This window comes from Pristiophorus japonicus, chromosome 12, assembly GCF_044704955.1.
Source record: "Pristiophorus japonicus isolate sPriJap1 chromosome 12, sPriJap1.hap1, whole genome shotgun sequence".
NCBI lineage: Eukaryota > Metazoa > Chordata > Chondrichthyes > Pristiophoridae > Pristiophorus > Pristiophorus japonicus.
Genome location: NC_091988.1, coordinates 197,429,056 through 197,451,967, shown reverse-complemented (window position 1 = coordinate 197,451,967; position 22,912 = coordinate 197,429,056). Strand labels below are relative to the sequence as shown.

The following is a 22,912-nucleotide window of genomic DNA, read 5'->3' as shown; positions in this document are numbered from 1 at the left end:
TTTTACAACAATCCGGTAGTTTCATGGTCACCATTACTGATACTAGCTTTTCATTCCAGATTTATTGAACTGAACTAATTGAGAGATTGATTGCTATGTTTAGTCAACAAATCCCTTATTGTTGTATCATGCAACTACCAGGATTAAGTGAACTATGGTCTTTTTTAGTGTAGTGATTCCTAGGTTATGGACCGATTCCAACCGTGTTTGTTTTTAATAACTGTGTGGATTCAGTATTTTACTGTGTCTCTTGGCTTATGTGTATCAATTTATCTGACTGAGTACTTGTAGATTATATGTATTCACCTGGTGTGGTACTTTAGCCCTTTTGAGAGAAAAACACAATTATGTGGTGGACATTACATACGATATCTGGTGTACTCTATTACAATTGGAAGCTCTGCAGTCCTGCCACATCGTCTTAAATGGTGGTGGACAATTAAAACTACTAATGGGAGGAGGCTCCATGGATATCCCCATCCTCAATGATGGCGGGGCCCAGCACGCAAGTACAAAAGACAAAGCTGAAACATTTGCAACCATCTTCAGCTAGAAGTGTCGAGTGGATGATCCATATCTGCCTCCTCCCAAGATCCCCACCACAGAAGCCAGTCTTCAGCCAATGCGACTCACTCCACGGGATATCAGGAAGCGGTTGAGGACACTGGATACTGCAAAGGCTATGAGCCCCTACAGCATCCCGGCTGTCGTGCTGGACTAATGCTCCAGAATTATCCGCGCCTCTAGCCAAGCTGTTCCAGTACAGCTACAACACTGGCATCTACTCGACAATGTGGAAAACTGCCCGACAATGTGGAAAACTGCCCAGGCATGTCCTATCACAAAAAGCAGTCTAAATTCAATCCTGCCAATTACTGGCCCATCAGTCTACTCTCAATCATTAGCAAAGTGATGGAAGGTGTTGCCGACAGTGCTATCAAGCAGCACTCACCGTGGTCCAAACATGGACAAAATTCCAGAGGTGAGGCGAGAGTGATTGCCCTTGACATCAAGGCAGAGTGTGGCATCAAGGAGCCTGAGTAAAATTGAAGTCAATGGAAATAGGGGGGGAAAACTCTCCACTGGCTGGAGTCATACCTAGCACAAAGGAAGATGGTTGTGGTTGTTGGAGGTCAATCATCCCAGTCCCAGAACATCGCTGCAGGAGTTTCTCAGGGCAGTGTCCTAGGCCCAACCATCTTCAGCTGCTTCATCAATGACCTTCGCTCCATCAGAAGGTCAGAAGTGGGGATGGTCGCTGATGATTGCAGTGTTCAGTTCCATTCGCAACTCCTCAGATAATGAAGCCATCCATGCCCGCATGCATCAAGACCTGAACGACATCCAGGCTTGGGCTGATATGTGGCGTGAATGTAACTTGCCACTTGAGTGCAAGGCAGTGACTATCTCCAACAAGCGAGTGTCTAACCACCACCCCGATATTCAACGGCATTACCATCATCGAATCCCCCATCAACATCCTGGGAGGGGGGTCACCATTGACCAAAAACTTAACTGGACCAGCCACATAAATAGGGTGTCAGAGGTTGGGTATTCTGTGGCGAGTGTCTCACCTCCTGACTCCCCAAAGCCTTTCCACCATCTACAAGGCACATATCAGTTGTGTGATGGAATACTCTCCACTTACCTGGATGAGTGCAGTTCCAACAACACTCAAGAAGCTCGACACCATCCAGGACAAAAAAGCCCTGGTTGGCACCCCATCCACCACCTTAAACATTCACACCCTCCACCCCCTGGCTGCAGTGTGTACAATCCACAAAAATGCACTGCAATAACTTGCCAAGGCTTCTTCAGCAGCACCTCCCAAACCAGTGACCTCTACCACCTAGAAGGACATTGGCAGCAGGCATATGGGAGCATCATCACCTGCAAGTTCCCCTCCAAGTTACACACCATCCTGACTTGGAAATATATTGCCATTCCATCATCGCTGTGTCAAAATCCTGGAACTTCCAAACAGCGCTGTGGGAGTAACTTCACCACATGGACTGAAGCGGCTTACCCTCCTCTACAGCAATTAGGGATGGCCAATAAATGCTGGCCTTGCCAGCGATGCCAACAAATTAAAAAAAAAGATAATTGTTAATTCTGGGCATGCATTTCCTCCACACAGCATATATTAAGGGCAAGGGTTTTGGCTTGTAGTAGGCTTGATTTGCTTAAAGAAAGGGCCTTTTTGATCTGAACACAAGGAGAAAGTGCTGGGAGAAAAAAGTCTGTATCACAACGCCTACAGCCAGAAAGGAATGCATGAACTTGCACGCAAATTAAAAAATAAAGAACCATTGTCCAAATGGATTGAATTACTCAAACTTGTACACAACCACCACCGATATCCATGCAAACAAAATTCAGATTTCCCCCAAGTGTTTTTCTCTTATTTATTGAGTGATTTTGCATTTTTTTTTTATACAAAATTTGTACCAATTACAAAATCCTTACTTTGGAATAGAAATACCAGGCTGCTTTTAAATCACACTACAGAAGGGAAAAAAAATCAGGTAATGTTTACACTCTGGAGCTCATAGAGCTTAAAAAAAAGAACAGCAAAAGACACCACGCACGGCCAGACAAAATTACTATTACCCTTTCCATCTTCGTCTCTTAGATCGTGCATTTATAAAGAAGTCTTTATTAATGAACTTTTCCAATGTTTTTTCCTGCTGAAGGTTTTCTACAACATAAAGGCAGTGAGAAACAATTTGCTTTAAACTGGCCTCGAGTTTCATTCTGAACGCATGAAGTTAAATTACAGAAAGACTATGCTTACCTGTAATTAGTATCCAATAGAAGATGCACTGAAAATGATTATATTTGGCTTTCATCTTATTTGACAACAGTAAAAGAGAACAAAACGTGCAATTAAGAGGGGAAAAGAGCTGCAAACTACAATTTAAGCCCGTCCGTGCAGCCAACCCTTGCGGACTGACAAACCCTCCCGACATGAACTCTACACCTCGATCCCTTTCATCAGTTACAAACGACGGATAGTAATACTTATCGTCCGAGTTATGGAGGCCTTACTAGTGAGGTTTGTCGTTGTTTGCAGTTTCCTTCCTGCTTCAGCAATGTTGCAGTATTTTATTTTCCACTCAGTGCTATTCTCGACTTTCTAGTCCTTCCCCGACTCCCCCCCACCAAATCTTTATTCAGCCAAAGTTTATATTTTAAGGTAAGATTAAGTTTGTCTGGCCTAGATCCTATGGAAGCACAAGGATAGCACATCACTGTTATAACTGTATTTACATAAGAAAAGCTCATGAGGGGGGGTGAAAGTCACCACTGAGAACAGACCAAATAAGGCAAACTGTATATACAATAGTTTTAATCTTAAACTGTTGCCTAGAGACCAACTGTACACAAAGGCTGTTTAGAACTCCGTTTCTTTGCAATTTACCATTTATATAATGAAAACCTAGAACTTTGGTCATAAGAATGCGAGCCAAACCTAGTTTTTAAAAACACTTTCCAGAACTAGGCGTGGTGATATTTCTAATATGAGACAGGCTGAGGCTGACACTGGTATAGCAAACCACTCCAGTTATCTAATTGGAACGTGGAATAGGAAGCCGGCTGAAATTTTCCCTTGTGCGCCTGTGGCACAAATTAAAATCGGAACGGATCCACAGTATATCCGCAACTGCCACTAATCCAAACTGCTGGACATCAGCGTAACCTCTTCATGTTTGAACTCCAGGCTATCAATAAATCAGCCAAAAATGGTTGGCAATATGAATCACCAGCAAACAATCAAAAAAAAATCTGGGGTAGCCACAGACAGGGCCACTTTTCCAGTTAGTCTAAAGAAGCTTAACCGGACTTCTTTTTCCCCAATTGTACGTAAACTCACTTCAACACTCCACATAACTTGCCTCATAGATGGTTTCAGCAGGGCCACTAACCCTTATTCTTGCTGAATCAACTGGGGCTCCACATGGTCAGCAGAATAAATGCAGTGAGCGATCATCGGTCTGAGTATTAATTGTGTGGTCTTTAATTCACAAGATCTGCAACCTATGTATTCAAAGATTACCTTTTCCAATACCGCACCTAGATGCAATAGTATTTTCACGTAAAAAGTTTTTTTTTTTTTAAAAACAATTTAAGCTCATCTGCTAAGTCTGATCAGAAGAGCGCCAAAATCAATGAACTAAACATATAACTTAAAATGGGTAACAAGAGTGCAGTGCTATTTCTATGGAGTCTACCCGACCGCAGTAGTCTTATCACAGAAACCAAAAAATAACGTCAAAACCCCAAGTAAGATGAGCACTATCTTTCAATCGCCGCAGGCTTTTCCTTTATGCCGATCAGATTATCAATGCTACTGTGTAGTCAAAATGTCGTACACTGCACCAAAAATCAAAATAAGACAGCCTTGGGGAGCTTGTATAAATCTACTCTGCCATTTTATTTTCTTCCACTAGGGCTTGGCAAGATTGAGAAAAAAAAAACATTTGTCAGAAGTCCATTGGGAGCTTTATGAATTTTCCCCCAGTACTTTTCACTTGCATCATTTGTACAGGTGAGCACTATTTCATTGTCCACATCCCTCCAAGTTACTTGGAAATTGCGTTTCCTTGCAGCTCCTATCGTCTTGCTGGAGTCAGCAGCTGGTTGGTTGTCATCGAGTCCGGGAAGAGATTGTGGTAGGTTGGAAGTGGCACATAGGCAGCGGTGATCATTTTTCCTGTGGAAGAAAAACTGGTTAAATTCTGGATCGAGACTAGCAAGCAGAAGCGCAGACAACATAGCTGATAAAGGGGGGAGTGACTAACAGCCACCTGATGGGGGAGGTGCACATTCAATTCAGGGTCTGAGCACATTTAGCTATTCTCAGCCAGGGCTAAAAACTGCAGCACCAGAATGGGCCCCAGCACTCTGCTTCAATGGCAAGGTTCCCATTCCTGCTTGCAAGCACATCTGGAGTTTAGGCAAGGACACGATTGGGCTAAATCAAACATTTCCTCCCCCCCCCCCCCAGTGGTCAAATAACCTGCCTACACACAATGCTAATGCGCTCACATGAAAAACAGCAACTTGGCCAAGTCAGAGGGGTTAGCACCCAACGATCATAGCAAGACGTCAGCATCTTCACACAAGTAGAGGGCAGAAATGTGATAAAGGAAAAAAAATGCACAAGCAGCCACAAACGCCTAACATTTTCTCTCAGAAGTTTCCTCGCCAATAACACCATCAAAGCCTTCTTCACCCTTTCAATGTAATTGAACCCCCGTATACAAATAATTGTCAGCCAAATGGGGGGTGGATCAGTCTCAGCATAAAGTACAGCCACAACTTTGCAAGTTTTCAGCACAATTTAAACAGGACCTACCAGCAAACCACCTTCCATGCAATGCGCCAACAGCAGCAGCTGCAGCAGCGATAGTGGGACACTTCACATAGACATTACCCTAAAAAGGAGAAAAAAAATCTCTATGAATTTTGACAGGCCCAAGTTCTGATAAAGCATCGACACTCAAAATGTTAACCAGTCGTATCTTTTTACAGAAACTGTTACAGACCCGGCATTTTCTGTTTTAGTTCAGTTTCCAGCATTTCAGTTTCTCATGATTATTTGCTCCCACACTTACACAGTAAAGAAACAAGGTCATTACATTGGTTTTCTTTCCATGCTACATGTTAGGAGTTGAGTTAATCATCAAACTGAATTATAGTAACCATAACTGGTGAATGAACCAGCAGGTTTCCCGGAAACACCAGGAGACACAGAACGTGAACAAAGCGGATCTGTTGCGCTCCAGATGTTCTCTGACCAACTGGAACGAAAGGCCGTGCTGGCTAGAATGGACAATGACATGATTAATGTCCAACTAATGAGCTAATGTACAGCAAGAATACAGGATGCGTTGGAACAAACACTGCATTCTGGATAATGTCTGGAGACCACCAATCGTAAATCGGGAGGGAGTTAAGAGTCAGCAGTCCAAAGGTCAGTCTGGCTATGAAGTCTAGAATCACGGCATGATAGGACACATGGCCTCCTGTGCTGTATCATGCCTGTGCCGGCTCTTTAGTAGAGCTCGCCAATGAGTCCCATTCCCTTGCTCTTTCTCCTTAGCTCTTTAAGTCTTTTCCCTCCAAGTATTTATCAAATTCTCTCTTAAATGTTACTATTGAATCTGCTTCCACCACTTTTTCAGGCAGAGCCTTCCAGATCAAAACTTGCTGTGTAATAAAGTAACATCTGTTGCCATTTTGTAGTAAACAACCAGTGTATACAAGAGGGTGAGATTGCAGGGCTAAGTCAGCAGGAGCAAGGGGAACCATAAGCTACCCTTTGTACTGTATGGAGTGAGCACATATGCTGTATAAAGTCTGTTCCATGCTTACTTCAAGTGTGTTGCCAGAACTGCCACATAAAGTCAAAAGCAAATTACCACGGATGCTGGAAATCTGAAATCAAAACAAAAAATGGTGGAAACACTCAGCAGGTCAGGCAGCATCTGTGGAGAGAGAGAGAGAGAGAGAGAGAAACAGAGTTAACATCTCAGGTTGAAGACCCTTCATCAGAATGATTGTCTGAATGGTCATTGACCTGAAACATTAACTCTTTCTCTCCACAGATGCTGCCTGACCTGCTGAGTATTTCCAGCATTTTCTCTCTTTATTCCACTACATAGTGATTTTTGATGGGAGTGCTTATTTCACACATTCCGTTCCTTGCAACTGCAGTGTCAGTGAAAGCACCAGTTTTGCTTTCTAACTTGCGCTACACCACTGGTGCCTCAAACCAGCCAGCTTCAGCAAGTGCTGCCGGCATCAAATTCACAATAAACCAAAGTGTGACAATGTTCGTCACAGAAAGCACTGCCAGGACAGATTGCTCACCTGGGGTGAATTTTTGTCCACAAATATATGAATTACTCCTCCATGTTTGTTGCATTCTTCAATTACATCATCTCGGATTTCTTGGTCCCAGGCTGGATCATCCTCCCTTCAGAAGGAAGTTTCATAATTAGTATGACATGCTAAAGAGCCTACAATTCTCCAAATGCAACATCCTTGTGTCCATTTAATGATTTAAGGAAGTGGCCCTAGAAATAGTGGATGCATTGGTGGTCATTTTCCAACATTCTATAGACTGGATCAGTTCCTATAGATTGGAGGGTAGCTAATGTAACACCACTTTTTAAAAAAAGGAGGGAGAGAGAAGTCGGGTAATTACAGACCAGTTATAGCCTGACATCAGTAGTGGGGAAAATGTTGGAATCAATTAAAGATATAATAGCACATTTGGAAAACAGTGACAGGATCGGTCCAAGTCAGCATGGATTTATGAAAGGGAAATCATGCTCGACAAATCTTCGAGAGTTTTTTTTTTGAGGATGTAACTAGTAGAGTGGACAAGGGAGAACCAGCAGATGTGGTGTATTTAGACTTTCAAAAGGCTTTTGACAAGGTCCCACACAAGAGATTAGTGTGCAAAATTAAAGCACATGGTATTGGGGGTAATGTATTGACGTGGATAGAGAACTGGTTGGCAGGCAGGAAGCAGAGAGTTGGGATAAACGGGTCCTTTTCAGAATGGCAGGCAGTGACTAGTGGGGTACCGCAAGGTTCAGTGCTGGGCCCCCAGCTATTTACAATATACATTAATGATTTAGATGAAGGAATTGAATGTAATATCTCCGAGTTTGCAGATGACACAAAGCTGGGTGACAGTGTGAGCTGTGAGGAGGATGCTAAGAGGCTGCAGGGTGACTTGGACAGATTAGGTGAGTGGGCAAATATGCATGGCAGATGCAGTATAATGTAGATAAAAGTGAGGTTATCCACTTTGGTGACAAAAACAGGAAGGCAGATTATCTGAATGGCGACAGATTAGGAAAAGGGGAGGTGTAACAAGACCTGGGTGTCATGGTACATCAGTCATTGAAAGTTGGCATGCAGGTACAGCAGGCGGTGAAGGCGGTCTTCATAGCAAGAGGATTTGAGTATAGGTGCAGGGAGGTCTTACTGCAGTTGTACAGGGCCTTGGTGAGGCCACAACTTGAATATTGTGTACAGTTACATTATTGCTATTGAGGGAGTGCAGCGAAGGTTCACCACTGATTCCCGGGATGGCAGGACTGACATAAGAAAGACTGGATCGACTAGGCTTATATTCACTGGAATTTAGAAGCATAGAAACATATAAAATTCTGACGGGATTGGACAGGTTAGATGCAGGAAGAATGTTCTCAATGTTGGGGAAGTCCAGAACCAGGAGACACAGTCTAAGGATAAGGGGTAAGCCATTTAGAACCGAGATGAGGAGAAACATCTTCACTCAGAGAATTGTGAACCTGTGGAATTCTCTACCACAGAAAGTTGTTGAGGCCAGTTCTATAAGATATATTCAAAAGGGAGTTAGATGTGACCTTTACGGCTAAAGGGATCAAGGGGTATGGACAGAAAGCAGGAATGGGGTACTGATGTTGCATGATCATATTGAATGGTGGTGCAGGCTCGAAGGGCCGAATGGCCTACTCCTGCACCTTGTTTCTATGTTTACAAGAAAATTGAATACATTCTCAGTAGTTTCTGAAAGTCTTCAATTCACATTTCCATAATTAAGTCACTAGAAGTCCAAATGGTAGAGGAATACAAGCAGTCAAGTGCTGATTGAAGCATTAGGAACTCAACCATTTAATTTATTTAACTTATAATAACTTACTGTGGCAAGTAACTAAAGTGTCTTAAATTTAATCAGTTTGCTATTTCAAGCAAGTATATTCATGGGGTAAGACTGGGAGCATTAAATTTGGCCCAGTGGGTTTATCTAGTGACTGACCCATAAAGACAGGATGGACCCAGATTCAATTCCCCAAATTAGCTGGCCAACAGGGAGGGATACTAAAATTAAGCTCAACATCACTGGGTTGGTTAGGATGGAAAGGAAAATAAACCAGCCAGGGTTCTTGTTGATTATCTGCCCATCTCTGCTTGAAGTTTTCAAAAAATTCATTCACGGGATGTGGGCGGCGTTGGCAAGGCCAGTATTTATTGCCCATCCCCAATTGCCCTAGAGGATGCTGGTGAGCCACCTTCTTGAACCGCTGCAGTCCCATATGGTAAAGGTACACCCACAGTGCTGTTAGGGAGGAAGTTCCAGGATTTAGATGATGAAGGAACCACTAATATATTTCCAAGTCAGGATGGTGTGTGACTTGGTTGTGGCAGTGTTGCCATGTGCCTATGAATGTTAAGTTAAGACAGGATTGGCCTTGCTTACAATGCCCCATGTCAAATAACTTGCTGGTATTCATTGCCAAGTTGGTATTCATTGCCAAGGTTCACACATGAATTCTGGCCATCAGAGTGCCTGCTACTTGTGGAATTGTACCCCAACAAATGACTCAATGCATTCAGAACAGGTGACAGGAGAAGAATTGGCAGAGAGCACTGTTGGAAAGCATTGTTGCTGTGCTGGGAAAGCGCTAGGGCTCCTTTTGCTGATTGCTCTCCAGTAACCCTAGCTGGAATTGTTCATGCCAACATCAGGTGATTATAGCAATAGGCTCAGTTATAATGGCATCTATGGTCAAAGTGATTATTAACCATCTAGGCTCACTGAAGAATGACCAATGGGAAAGGTATAAGTGGCTGCTGACATCTGAAGATCCATACCCCAGTATAATTTCAGCATCTCAAAGGAAAGCAGGAGTTAAGAGTGTGAAAAAACCATGACATTGAAATACGGATAACTAGCTCAACGAGCAAGAGTGAACATTTTGCAGGCAGCTGACACCAGGTCATTAAAATGTGAAACTAGGTTTTAGTGACCAGTACACGATCAGACGTCTGTCAACTGATTCAAAGATATTTGTTCTGCATTAGATGACACTTGCCATTACAGTCAGTGTACCCCAACACCATACATCCATACTACATGTTCATTTTAGGGTAGGAATTGAATGTGACATGGCTGCAAAATCTCTGAAGGCCTAAAAATTCATTCAAAGTTTCACTGAACTTGCATCAGACAGTTGCAACCAATCAACTCGACATTAGTTACAAGGTTATCTCGGACAGCAGGTACTTGGTGTCAGATTAGCGGTTACACACACAATTTAGGGCCGGTAATAAAATGCATAATTAGATCTAGCTAAGTCAACAGAGTTCCCCATCAGACACAACACCCAATGTAATACAGATTGACTCCCTTATCCGACACCACCCCTCGTTCGGACCAATTCCCTGCCGCTGGGTGGCACATGTGCAGAACGCGACCGGTCAAAATCCTCGAAAAATATCAATGTAAAAAAAAAAAAACGTGGCCATTTACACTTGCACGGCACATTTCAATCTCAACAGATCCACAATAAATTTACACAACTTCGGAGCAGACACCTCGGGCCGCCGCCGACCTCCCCCAATCTCGGACTGCCTTCTCCCCTCCCTCCCTCCCTCCCTCTCTACTTCCCCCCCCTCCCCACCCCCGGGCCATGTGTGAAAGTGGCAGGAGCTGCTGTAGCGTTAAACGTGGGATGGCCAGTGATCCAGAGAATCAGTGCCGGCCTCCCTCCCTCACCCACAGCTCCCGGGCATGCCAATGCAAAATGACCAATGCAGAGATACACACCCCAAGAGAGTGACAGCCCGACACTCACAGCAAGCTGCAGCCATCGAGCTCCCCAGCTTCATTTCGCAGCATCCCCACTCTGTGTCTGTGCTGGTAGCCTGTGGATGGGTGGTCGGGGCTCTCTCAGCCACCTGCTGACTGACTGTCGCTCCAGCCAATCGGCGCATACACATACAGACCGCAGCAGCACCCCAGCCCAGCAACAGTGCTTAAAGGCACAGTCCACCCAAACACGTGACCTCCCCTTATCCAAAACAGGCCAGGTCCTGAGGGTGCCGGATAAGAGCGGTTCAACCTGTACCTTCAAATACACTCATGCCAATGAATTAAAAATTGAGATATCTCAAAAATGCAGAATACATGAACCTATAGCAACTGTACAAAGGAATGTACTTTATATTGAAAGCACATGCTCATTTTCCTATAAAGTTTTCTTTTAATGTTATTTCTCCCCCATATTAACTGCCCGGTAGATTTCATTGACAGCCTAGTTCTAATTTATAGAAACATAGAAAATAGGTGCAGGAGTAGGCCATTCGGCCCTTTGAGCCTGCACCACCATTCAATAAGATCATGGCTGATCATTCCTTCATTACCCCTTCCCTGCTTTCTCGCCATACCCCTTGGTCCCTTTAGCCGTAAGGGCCATATCTAACTCCCTCTTGAATATATCCAATGAACTGGCATCAAAACTCTGTGGCAGGGAATTCCACAGGTTAACAACTCTGAGTGAAGAAGTTTCTCCTCATCTCAGTCCTAAATGGCTTGCCCCTTATCCCAAGACTATGTCCCCTGGTTCTGGACTTCCCCAACATCAGGAACATTCTTCCCGCATCTAACTTATCCAGTCCCGTCAGAATCTTATATGTTTCTATGAGATCCCCACTCATTCTTCTGAACTCCAGTCTCTCCTCATATATCAGTCTGGTGAACTTTCCTGCACTCCCTCAATAGCAAGAACGTCCTTCCTCAGATTAGGAGACCAAAACTGAACACAATATTTAAGGTGGGGCCTCACCAAGGCTCTGCACAACTGCAGTACGACCTCCCTGCTCCTATACTCAAATCCCCTTGCTATGAAGGCCAACATACCATTTGCCTTCTTCACCGCCTGCTGTACCTGCATGCCAACTTTCAATGACTGGTGAACCATGACACCCAGGTCTCGCTGCACCTCCCCTTTTCCTAATCTGCCACCATTCAGATAATATTCTGCCTTCGTGTTTTTGCCCCCAAAGTGGATAACCTCACATTTATCCACATTATGCTGCATCTGCCATGTATTTGCCCACTCGCCTAACCTGTCCAAGTCACCTTGCAGCCTCTTAGCGTCCTCCTCACAGCTCACACCGCCACCCAGTTTAGTGTCATCTGCAAACTTGGGAGATATTACACTCAATTCCATCATCTAAATCTTTAATATATATTGTAAAGAGCTGGGGTCCCAGCATTGAGTCCTGCGGCACTCCACTAGTCACTGCCTGCCATTCTGAAAAGGACCCGTTTATCCCGACTCTCTGCTTCCTGTCTGCCAACCAGTTCTCTATCCACGTCAGTATATTACCCCCAAATTTCTTGTGTGGGACCTTGTCAAAAGCCTTTTGAAAGTCCAAATACACCACATGCACTAGTTCTCCCTTGTCCACTCTACTAGTTACATCCTCAAAAAATTCCAGAAGATTTGACAAGCATGGTTTCCCTTTCATAAATCCATGCTGACTTGGACCAATCCTATCACTGCTTTCCAAATGCGCTGCTATTTCATCCTTAATGATTGATTCCAACATTTTCCCCACTACTGATGTCAGGCTAACCGGTCTCTAATTAACCGCTTTCTCTCTCCCATCTTTTTTTAAAAAGTGATGTTACATTAGCTACCCTCCAGTCCATAGGAACTGATCCAGAGTTGATAATTTTCCAACAGTCTATCACCAATGCATTCACTATTTCTAGGGCCTCTTCCTTAAGTACTCTGGGATGTAGACTATCAGGCCCTGGGGATTTATCGGCCTTCAATCCCGTCAATTTCCCCAACAACAATTTCCCACCTAATAAGGATATCCTTCAGTTCCTCCTTCCCATAGACCCTCGGTCCCCTAGTACATCCGGAAGGTCATGTGTGTCTTCCTTTGTGAAGACAGAACCGAAGTACTTGTTCAATTGGTCTGCCATTTCTTTGTTCACAATTATAAATTCACCCAAATCAGACTGCAAGGGACCTACGTTTGTCTTCACTAATCTTTTTCGCTTCACATTATCTATATTCAAGGTTGCTTCATTCAAATGATGTGATAGCAACGGCAAAGAATTCAAAGACACTTACGACTGCGGGTTAAACATGTTGGAGAGCTGGAAACACTGCGTCGCTATCGGTGGGGCATTTACAGTCACAGGAGGATTCAGTGCTGAAATAAATAATAGACTTAAAATCCTGTACAAAATAAAAGATTACACTAAGAATTATGCATCTACGTACATTAATTTAATAAAAATGTACAACAGCATACACTGTCAGTCACATTTTTGGTATCATAATTATAATCAAAATCCTGGGCAAATTATCACTTTCTATGATTTGTTGATGTGCAATTTACATAAATCTTCGCACTAACTGAAATATCAGTTACAAATCTTGTTTTGAAAATTAATGAAAAGTGCTACACATTTCACATGATTAAACATCCCCAGAAAGCTGTCTTTTGCAGCTTCATTAATATTTTTACTCAGTCCTTTGCAAAGCAAATGGTTAGAGATAACATTGTTTCTGCAGTTATCACTTTCAGCTGAACAGCTGTAGCAACTATAATTCCCAGTATGTTGCAGTCTCACAATTCTGTCGGATTTTGCCTTGGGACATTTTTCTACGTTAAAAGGTGCTGCATAAATACAAGCTGTTGTTACACAGCCGTCGCTGAGAACCTAACTGTACAACATCCTACACGCATCTGCCTTGCACGGTAAAATGTTGCTCTGAAGGGTCAGCTCAAGTTGGTTTACACTTTAGAAATTCCTAACCTCTGAGGTATTAAACAAAAGCTACAAATAGAATGAATTGGACACACAAAAGAAAATATAAATTTACACCTTTCACAACCTCAGTCGGCAGGGAATTGAGCCGAGTCCATGATCAGATCAGCCATGATCTTATTGAATGGCAGAGCAGGCTCGAGGGGTCAAATGGCCTACTCCTGCTCCTATTTCTTATGTTCTTATAAATAATTTTGCAATTTAGTCACTGTTGTAACGTAGAAAACACAGCAGCCAATTTGCACACAGCAAGCTCCCACAGACAGCAATGAGACAGTGACCACATCATCTGTTTTAGCAATATTGTAGTATTGTTTCATGGCCACAATGGCTAAATTAGTTTCTACAAGATTTAATCACAAGATACAATGCTGGTACCACTCCAGATGCAGAGCCTCCAATAGGAGGCCTACGATGTTTACCCCACATGTTATGTATGGGCCTGATTATCAAAATTCTGATTTATACATCTCGGATGCCACTTCAGTAGTGCTGAGGGAGTGCTGCACTGTTGGGAGGTGCTGATTTTTGAGGTTGAGATATTAAACTGAGGCACCGGCTGCTGGGTTGATATAAAAGATCCCACGCCACTTTTTCCCAGTAACAGGAGTTCTCGCGATGTCCTGTCCAACATCCCTCAACCAAACAGAGCAACTTACAGAACAGCGACTACACTTCAAATGTAATTCATTATCTGTGCAGCACTTCGAGACGTCCTAAGGAACTCTATAAATCCAAATTGTAATTCTTCCACTTGCTATTTACTAAATAATGGCAAGCGATAACTTAACAGCTTTAGTCGTGTAGAAAAAAAACTCTACCTTCAGTCTGCTGGATAATTCTTGCCTGCAAATCTAAGTATGAAGCAGAAGGGAAAATATTAAACAGTTACAAATAAATAAACAAACAAACACTTATTAACATGCAAACCTTTGTTTAACTAGAATTTTACTGCATTCCCAGCTTGATTTTTCTTTGTTCTGGGTATGTTGCACAAACCAACATTTAATTAACTAATGTACAACAGAAAGTTACTGCAGCAAAGTACTGGGCCAAGAAAATCAAGTTTATAATTAGGGACTTGTTATGCCAAGCAATGTATTTTAATCAGATACTGACATTTTCACTGCTGCTAGGACTTGATGTGCAAAACTGCAATACTCGGGCAGCTGCATGCAAATGGAGAAATTTGCACATTTCACCATGGAAAATCACCGGCCCTGATTCTAATACCCGTCTACGGTGTAAACGGAGCCCGACGTCAATTATTATTATAATTAATTAGTAAATAATTTATAGTATTTTTCCCATGCTCCTACTTTCCTGAAAATGATGACCCATTGCTCAGGTGTAAATCCACCGGAAACAGCTGTGGCATTCTCTATGTAATTGTACTCTCTGGCACCTTCCCCAAGGGCCCATTCTGTACACACAAGGCTGGACAGTGAGCATCAATAAATTACACAGTTTAGGTGTCAGGATATCTCCCCCCCACGTTTACTCAACGGAGTCAAAGAGCAGCAACCATGACCCGGCATTTCCTCCAAGTGCTGCACAGCTTTGACACCCATGATGAACTGAACTAATCTAGCACAAACCATAGAGTGAAGCTGGAACCTTCCACACAATAGCTCAGTAACATTGTCCACTTGCCTATTGAAATAAACATCTACATCAGTGACCAACAGCAAGGAAGAGAAGTAGAACTAGTGATTAGCGATTTAGGAAACACACAAAGGTAATCCCAAATTCCTTTATAACTCCATGGCAGGTGTTAAAAATACAAGGATATACTGTACAAAGTCAATGCTAACATCCTGCAACAGCTGGTTTCCCCTTACAATGGAACATCTATTATCTACTACAATGGAGGGGATCTTTCCAGTTGATAATAGACAGAGGTAGAGAATAGGTCCCCCCAAAATGTGGTTGTATATTTACGGTACAGCAATGCTGTGGAATTAAAACATGTACAAGCCACAAGAAAGAATCATGGAGTTTTAATGCCTCGGACAAGAATTCTGCCAGATAAAGTACAAATATTTCAATTGTACTGTACAATTTAGAGCACCAAAGGAAACAATATGAATCACTATTTCAGGCCAATCCTGTTTACTACGAGAATGCTATGAAATCCACCCTTACCTGTTACTGCAGCCATGGCGCCCAATGAAATATTGCCACTCATCTGCAATGCTTGCTGTGCCGCTGGGGGAATTTGCAGCCCCGTCCCTGAACCAAACAAAATATATACGTGAGAAATAATAAGACCTTTTAAACCAAGAATTTCTGCGGCATTAAGAACAATTCAGTACAAAAATCTTTAGGTACCACATCATAAAATCGATAGAAAACTGGCTACAAAACAGGAGAGAGTAGGGCTAACGGGAGTTACTCAGACTGGCAGAACGTAGCAAGTGCCATTCCTCAGGGATCGGTGTTGGGACCAATGTATTTCACCATTTACATAAATAATTTGCACTCAGGAATCGGAAGTACAATTTCAAAATTTGAGGATGACATCAAATTGCGAGGTACAGGTAATATAAGGCACGTTAATAAACTTGCAGAATGGAAGGACAAATGGCAAATGAATTTCAATGCGGATAAATGCGAGATGATGCATTTTGGGAGGAGCAATAAGGTCATACTGCTTTCAATTTGAGAGTCTAAATGGGACAGAGGTTCAAAGGGATATGGGGTACAGAATCACTCTGCTGTGCACAATTCTAGTCAACTACAGAAAAGATATAGAAGCAATGGAGTAGGTTCAAGAAAAGATTTCCAAGGATGAAGAGCTTATAACCATCAGGAAAGACTGAACAGGCTGGGTATCTTTTCTCTACAAAGGAGAGAAGGCTGTGGGAGGGGGGGTGACCTGGAGGTCTTTTAAAATTACCAAGGGGTTTGACAGGGTAGATGTAGTGAAGGATGTTCCCACTTGAGTGTCCAAAACTAGGGGCCATAAATATAAAATGGGGAAGTGAGAAGTAAACAGAAACATGACTATGATCACTATCCAGTGACTACTGCTGTAAAAATTACCATATAGTTGTAATAGAATACGCTTTTTTGTCCGTAACCCTATAAATTGCTCATCCTCAAGTATCTGTCCAACTGTTTTAAAATTATTTCGCTTCACTGCTATTGTGAAGCAGTAATTCTTCTCTCCCCCCCACCATCTGTCTCTTTATCCCAGTTTCCCTGTCTGCCTCATTCAGCACCTCTTCTCAGTTGGGCAAATTAGTTGAGGGTTTGCAAGTGTAAATCTTAGTCCCGCCATTCCATGGTGCAATGTATCACTAGGTCCGTGCAGCAGAGCTGGTCTCCAGTCGTCTTGGTTAATCCTTGCAACTGGACCAAGACCTAGCTCTGTCAAGCCAGTGTGGTGGCTGGTGTGCAACGGCCACCACACGTTAAAAAAATCCACGCACCGGCATCTTGCACCCTTCAAGATGTAGTTCGGGACCTGGAATATTAGGTCCTTCATTGAAACACCTGTGAACTTCTTGACGCGGAAACAAGTCATCCTCGATTCGAGGGACTGCCTATGATGATGATAGTTGTAATTAATTTGCAGACTTTTAGGTGGACAGGCTTCAGCTCACCCATGGGCCACAAACACACACTGTCTAGGCTTACACAGAACTGTACCCCTGTACGAGTCTGCACTATCAAAAAAGGAAGAGTAATACCGATAATTGCCAAATCTATGACTAACAACCTGACAAATTCATACACATCCAAAAATGTATCAAATGCTGCATACTATTCCTATCTAAGTCAGCGCTTTCAGGGTGGAGGGGATGAGATATGGCAAACTAAAACCGGACCATCCTCCAGCAGGCAAACAGCATGCTAAAAGACGAAGCACACCACATTTGTCAGTCTCTCTAACTAGAAGGCAGGACTGACTAGAGTGAAGAACTTCTATCCTAGTGCTATGAAAAAAAGTCAAGAACAAAACCAGAAACTAGAAAAATAAAGATTTCAAAGTAGTGCAATGACTGCAGAGTCAATAGAATTTAAAGTAGTATTGCATCCAATCTTTCCTGTAAGCTGCGCAGCGCTCCAAGGAATCTGCGCAGCCGGCTTTTCAATAGAAAAAATACGCATCCACGATATTTTCAAGGGCTTGCACAGCCCCTTAAAAGGGGCCGCGTGGCGCCAAACAAAGTTAGAGGCAATATTGATTGCATCCCTATTTAAGCAAGTGCAGAGGAAGAATCTGTAAAGCTTATCATTTCACATCAGTTTCAAGCCCTTTTACCCACTCCCACCAAAATACCTTCAGCAAGCCTAGCCATCAACTGTAGGCGCCCCGTCGTTCCAAGGTCAATGCCGGTCCTCTCCAGCTCGTCGCTGTCGAGGAACGAGCTAGCATTGGATGAATCAGATCGTTCTGTAACATGGCCGACCTTCATTGGTCTACCAGCCAGCTCAAACCCATTCAACTGTTCCAGGGCCTTCTTCGCACACTCAGCGTCAGAAAACTGAACAGAAAGTACAAAAAGAAAACAAGGGTTAGCACTGTAAATTATTTTATGCGCTACTACAACATCTATAGATGGAAAAACATGTTTTTAAAAAAAAAAAAAGCAGTTTGGATCAAAAACCTGAACTTACCGTGATGAATCCATAGCCTTTTGACCGCCCGGTTTCACTATCCATCATCAGTTGTATGTTTTCAATCTAAAGATGCAAACAGTAAGCAGAGAGAGTCACAATTCAAAGCTACTTCAAATATGCTCACAAATTGTACAGTTTCTACTAAAGGATTGGTGATCTTCAGGAGACTTCCCTCACCCCTATCCTATGAAGATCAGACTTTTTTGTAGATATTTTAACGATCAAGCAGATTTCTAAGATAACCTGCTGCCCAGTTACAATGTTCAATTGCAAACCCGCCATCAAAGAGTGCTCCTCGAGGGGGAAGTGGTCCCAAATGCAAACTCCTGAGGTCAGACAGAGAGCAGGTTCAAAGTGAATGCATGCCTTTAATAAAAAAAGACTGGCTTGCAACTGCAATAAAGAATGACATCGGGCAGGTGAGCATGAGACACAAGATTTGAATATAATTAATGGAGCTCTATTTGCATGGCTCATGGTAAATCAGATGATACGCTGTTTTATAACAGGAACATTTTGCAGCACAATGCACATTATATTGAAACATAGAAAGAAACAGAAATTTACAGCGCAGGAGGCGGCCATTACGGCTCATTGTGTCCACGCCGGCCGACAAAGAGCCACACGGCCCATGAAGGCAGCCCTGAAGGTTACATATAAACCTATGAACAATGGCGGAAAGGTAAAGAGCACCCAGCCCAACCAGTCTGCCCCACACAACTGCGACACCTCTTACACTGAAACATTCTACACTCCACCCCAACTGGAGCCATGTGATCTCCTGGGAGACAAAAAACCAGGCCAAGTTGGGGGAAAAAAATCTGGGAAAATTCCTCGCCAACCCATCCAGGTGATCGAAACTAGTCCAGGAGATCACCCTGGCCGTATTCGATTCCCTGCAGTACTTATTATATCTGCGCCAGCCAAAAAGAGGTTATCCAGTCTAATCCCAATTACCAGCTCTAGGTCCGTAACCCTGCAGGTTTCAACACTTTGAGTGCTCATCTAACCATCTCTTAAAAGTGGTGAGGGTTTCTGCATCCATCACTCTTCCAGGCAGCGACTTCCATATCCCCATAACTCCGTGTAAAGAAGCCCCCCCTTAAATCGCCATTGAACCTTCCACCAACCACCTTAAAACTATGTCCCCTTGTCATTGACCCCTCCAGCAATGGAAATAGGCCCTTGCTATCCACTATATCCAGGCCCCTCAATACTTTGTACACCTCAATGAGGTCTCCTCTGTTCCAATGAGAACAAATCCAGCCTATCCAATCTGTCCTCATAACTAAGATTCTCCATTCCAGGCAGCATCCTAGTAAATCTCCCTAGCACCCTCTAGTACAATCACGTCCTTCCTATAATACGGCAACCAGAACTGCATGCAGTACTCCAGCTGTGGCCTAACCAAAGTATTATACAATTTAAGCATAATCTCCCAGCTCTTATATTCTATGCCTTGGCCAATAAAGGCAAGCATTCCATATGCCTTCTTAACCACCTTATCCACCTGGCCTGCTACTTTCAGGGATCTGTGCACAAGCACTCCAAGGTCCCTTTGTTCATCTCCACTATTAAGTGGCCTACTGCTTAATGTGTGTACCCTGTCCTCATTAGCCCTCCCAAAGTGCATTACCTCACACTTCTGAATTAAATTCCATTTGCCACTGCTCTGCCCACCTGACCAGTGGATTGATATCTTCCTGCAGCCCATGACTTTCCTCTTATTAACTACATAGCCAATTTTAGTGTCATCTGCAAACTTCTTAATCATACCCCCTATGTTCAAATTTAGATCATTGATATATACCACAAAAAGCAAGGGACCCAGTACTGAGCCCTGCGGAACCCCATTGGAAACATCCTTCTAGTTACAAAAACATCCATCAACCATTACCCTTTGCTTCTTACCTCTGCTCTGCTGAGGTTGACCTATGCCCTTTTAAAGGCACAATGACTAATTTTAAGAAATATATAGATGCAGATCAATTAATTTAAATTAATTAACAATCCCAAACTTCTATTTTCAGGTTTAGATTTCAACATCCTAAATTCCTACTCACTTAAATCTGAATGGTATTCAACTTCAACAAAGCATTAGATTTTGCAATAATGTACTAAAATAACGTGCCAGATTAAATCTAAAATACAAAACTCTTACGTGAAAATGTATTTTTCCACCCTTTTACTAATTTTCTCTTCTCTCTTCGAAGGTACTGACTAATTGCTGGGATTAGTTCAATCGGCCCTCCTATTCAAGCAACTATTCTTCAAATACGAGTCTAGACAGAGAGTAGCAGCAGGTCGAGACACTGCGAGGAATTACTGCCAAGGTCAGTCTTATCCTCGTGGGCATCCACATTTGTGAACTTCCAGCAAGACAGCAATTAGGGGCAGGAATCTGACTAATTCTACCTCCCGAACATTGGGTGCTGAATCTAATTGTAGCACACTTACTGTTGCCATGGCTGTAATCAGTTCAGTCAACAGAGTGGGTGCTGAACCTAGGCTCAGCAGTATCACTTTCAGTCAGCTGAAAGACTGCGGTGACCAATTAGCTTGTTGTAGCACAGTGCACAAAATACACATTTCAGTATTGTTTGGACAAGGCAGATATCTACACCGATTTTTAAAGCCAGTCACGTCAGTTCTAGTGTTGTCGCTAGGCTTTTATCTATATGCTACTTGGAGATAAACACACACACATGGCACGTGATTTTGCATCGCTGTACAAGTCTAATTATCTCAAAACTACTCCCACCAATATTTAACCAGAGTATTATGCATACATATTCCCTCCGAACAGAAAGTGGATGTAGTATGAAATTTTGTGCCCGCCATTTAGCTTTACTGAAATCTTAAGTGCATGGCCTCTCTGATTCTTCTATTATTTATAATACTTACTCTCCCAAAGGGCTCAAAAATTCCTCTCAACATTTCTTCAGTGATATTGAAGTGCAACGATCCTACGTATAGCCTCATTGGTCCTGCAGTGCCTTTCTGAAGGTTGTTAGCAAGAGCAGCAGCTCGGTTCTTCTCCGCCTGTTTCACATAAATGACTTGAGTTAACCTTCTCATTTGAAGAATGATTCTCCCAAGTACTTACAAATATTCAAGTTAAAATCGGTAGAACACAAAGATCATAGCCAAGGCAAGATGTAGAAATGTTACCAAGAACCACAAGACGAAATTGGCCTAATGATGAAATTATACAGCATTAAACTTTTTCCATTTTAAATAAAGTATGAATCTCATGATGGTGCTTTTATTCCATTTTTACAGTATCTTTGCCAAGTATAATAACTTGACTAAGTTTAGAAAAATTCCAGTTTCCCCCCACCACAAAATTGGAACCTTGTTATCCACCATAATGGAAGGAACATCTTGGTGGATAATGAAAACTGGTAGATAACGGAGGTTGAGACGAAAAGCACACTAATTAGAGTTGTCTCTTTTCAAGTATTTTATCGTTAATTCTTGACTTTAAACCATTTGTAAAGAGAGCGAAATGTAAACTGCTACACACCACTGACCAGTGCGCTACTCTTGGTGCTCATGCCCCTAACCTCCAAAAATCTTGTCCAATTGGTGCTACGTCCCCTGGCTGGAGAGTCTAGCATGAGGGGTCACAGTCTCAGGATAAGGGGTCGGCCATTTAGGACTGGGATGAGGAGACATTTCTTCACCCAGAGGGTTGTGAATCTTTGGAATTCTCTACCCCAGAGGGCTGTAGATGCTTTGAGTATATACAAGGCAGAGATCGCTAGAATTTTGGATATTAAGGGAATCAAAGGATGTAGGAATAGACGAGAAGGTGGTGTTGATGGAGACGATCAGCCATGATCTTATTGAATGGCAGAGCAGGCCTACTCCTATCTCTTATGTTCTTATTTGGTTCCCTTTTACACAAGATTCACCTCACTTCGTATCTACTCAAATTTTGTGTCAGCTGAAGAACTCAAAAAACAGGTGAAGTGAAACGTCATAGGAGTCTACCCGACCTTAGGTCAAACTCCTGGAGCTCCTTACCCAACAGCACTGGGAGTACCTTCACCACACAGACTGCAGCAGTTCAAGAACATGGCTCATCACTACCATTCCAAGGGCAATTAAGGATGGGCAATAAATGTTGATCTTGCCAGCAGCAACAATACACCCCATGAATGAATGGATTAAAAAAAACTAATGTACATATGGCTATTCCACTCCCCTGTACAAATAATCAATATGGTCTTCTCTCTCAAATGATACCGGGGCTAAAAGCGTTAAATTATGAGGACAGGTTGCACAGACTAGGCTTGCATTCTCTTGAGTATAGAAGCTTAAGGGGTGATCTGACTGAGTTGTTTACGATTAAAGGATTTGATAGGGTAATGAGAGAGAAACGTATTTTTTCTGATGGGGGAAGTCAAGATCAAGGGACATAATCTTAAAATTAGAGCTAGGCCGGCAGGAAGCACTTCCTCAAACAAAGGGTAGAGGAAATCTGGAAAATTCCCCCAAAAAGCTGCTCAGGCTGGGGGTCAACTGAAAACTTTAAAACAGAGGGTTCTGTTATGCAAGGGTATTAAGGGATTATGAAACCAAAACAGGTAGGAGTCGAAATCCAGATCAGCCAATATCTAATTGAATTGCAGAACAAGC

General features: G+C 42.8%; 1 protein-coding gene across 7 annotated transcripts in view; it reads right to left on the bottom strand.

The window, feature by feature from the left end:
• Positions 1 to 2,391: 2,391 nt before the first annotated feature.
• rbm39a (RNA binding motif protein 39a) overlaps positions 2,392 to 22,912 on the bottom strand; it is a 46,154-nt gene continuing 25,633 nt past the window's right edge. For all 7 annotated transcript variants that reach the window (XM_070896394.1, XM_070896391.1, XM_070896393.1 and 4 more), the window contains 9 exons: positions 21,173 to 21,310; positions 18,266 to 18,331; positions 17,928 to 18,132; positions 15,785 to 15,871; positions 14,461 to 14,493; positions 12,936 to 13,017; positions 6,877 to 6,982; positions 5,360 to 5,438; positions 2,392 to 4,714 (listed from right to left, as the gene is read on the bottom strand). In XM_070896394.1, the coding sequence (XP_070752495.1) occupies positions 4,614 to 4,714; positions 5,360 to 5,438; positions 6,877 to 6,982; positions 12,936 to 13,017; positions 14,461 to 14,493; positions 15,785 to 15,871; positions 17,928 to 18,132; positions 18,266 to 18,331; positions 21,173 to 21,310 (897 nt within the window). In that variant the 3' untranslated portion in view covers positions 2,392 to 4,613. The remainder of the gene's footprint in view (positions 4,715 to 5,359; positions 5,439 to 6,876; positions 6,983 to 12,935; positions 13,018 to 14,460; positions 14,494 to 15,784; positions 15,872 to 17,927; positions 18,133 to 18,265; positions 18,332 to 21,172; positions 21,311 to 22,912) is intronic.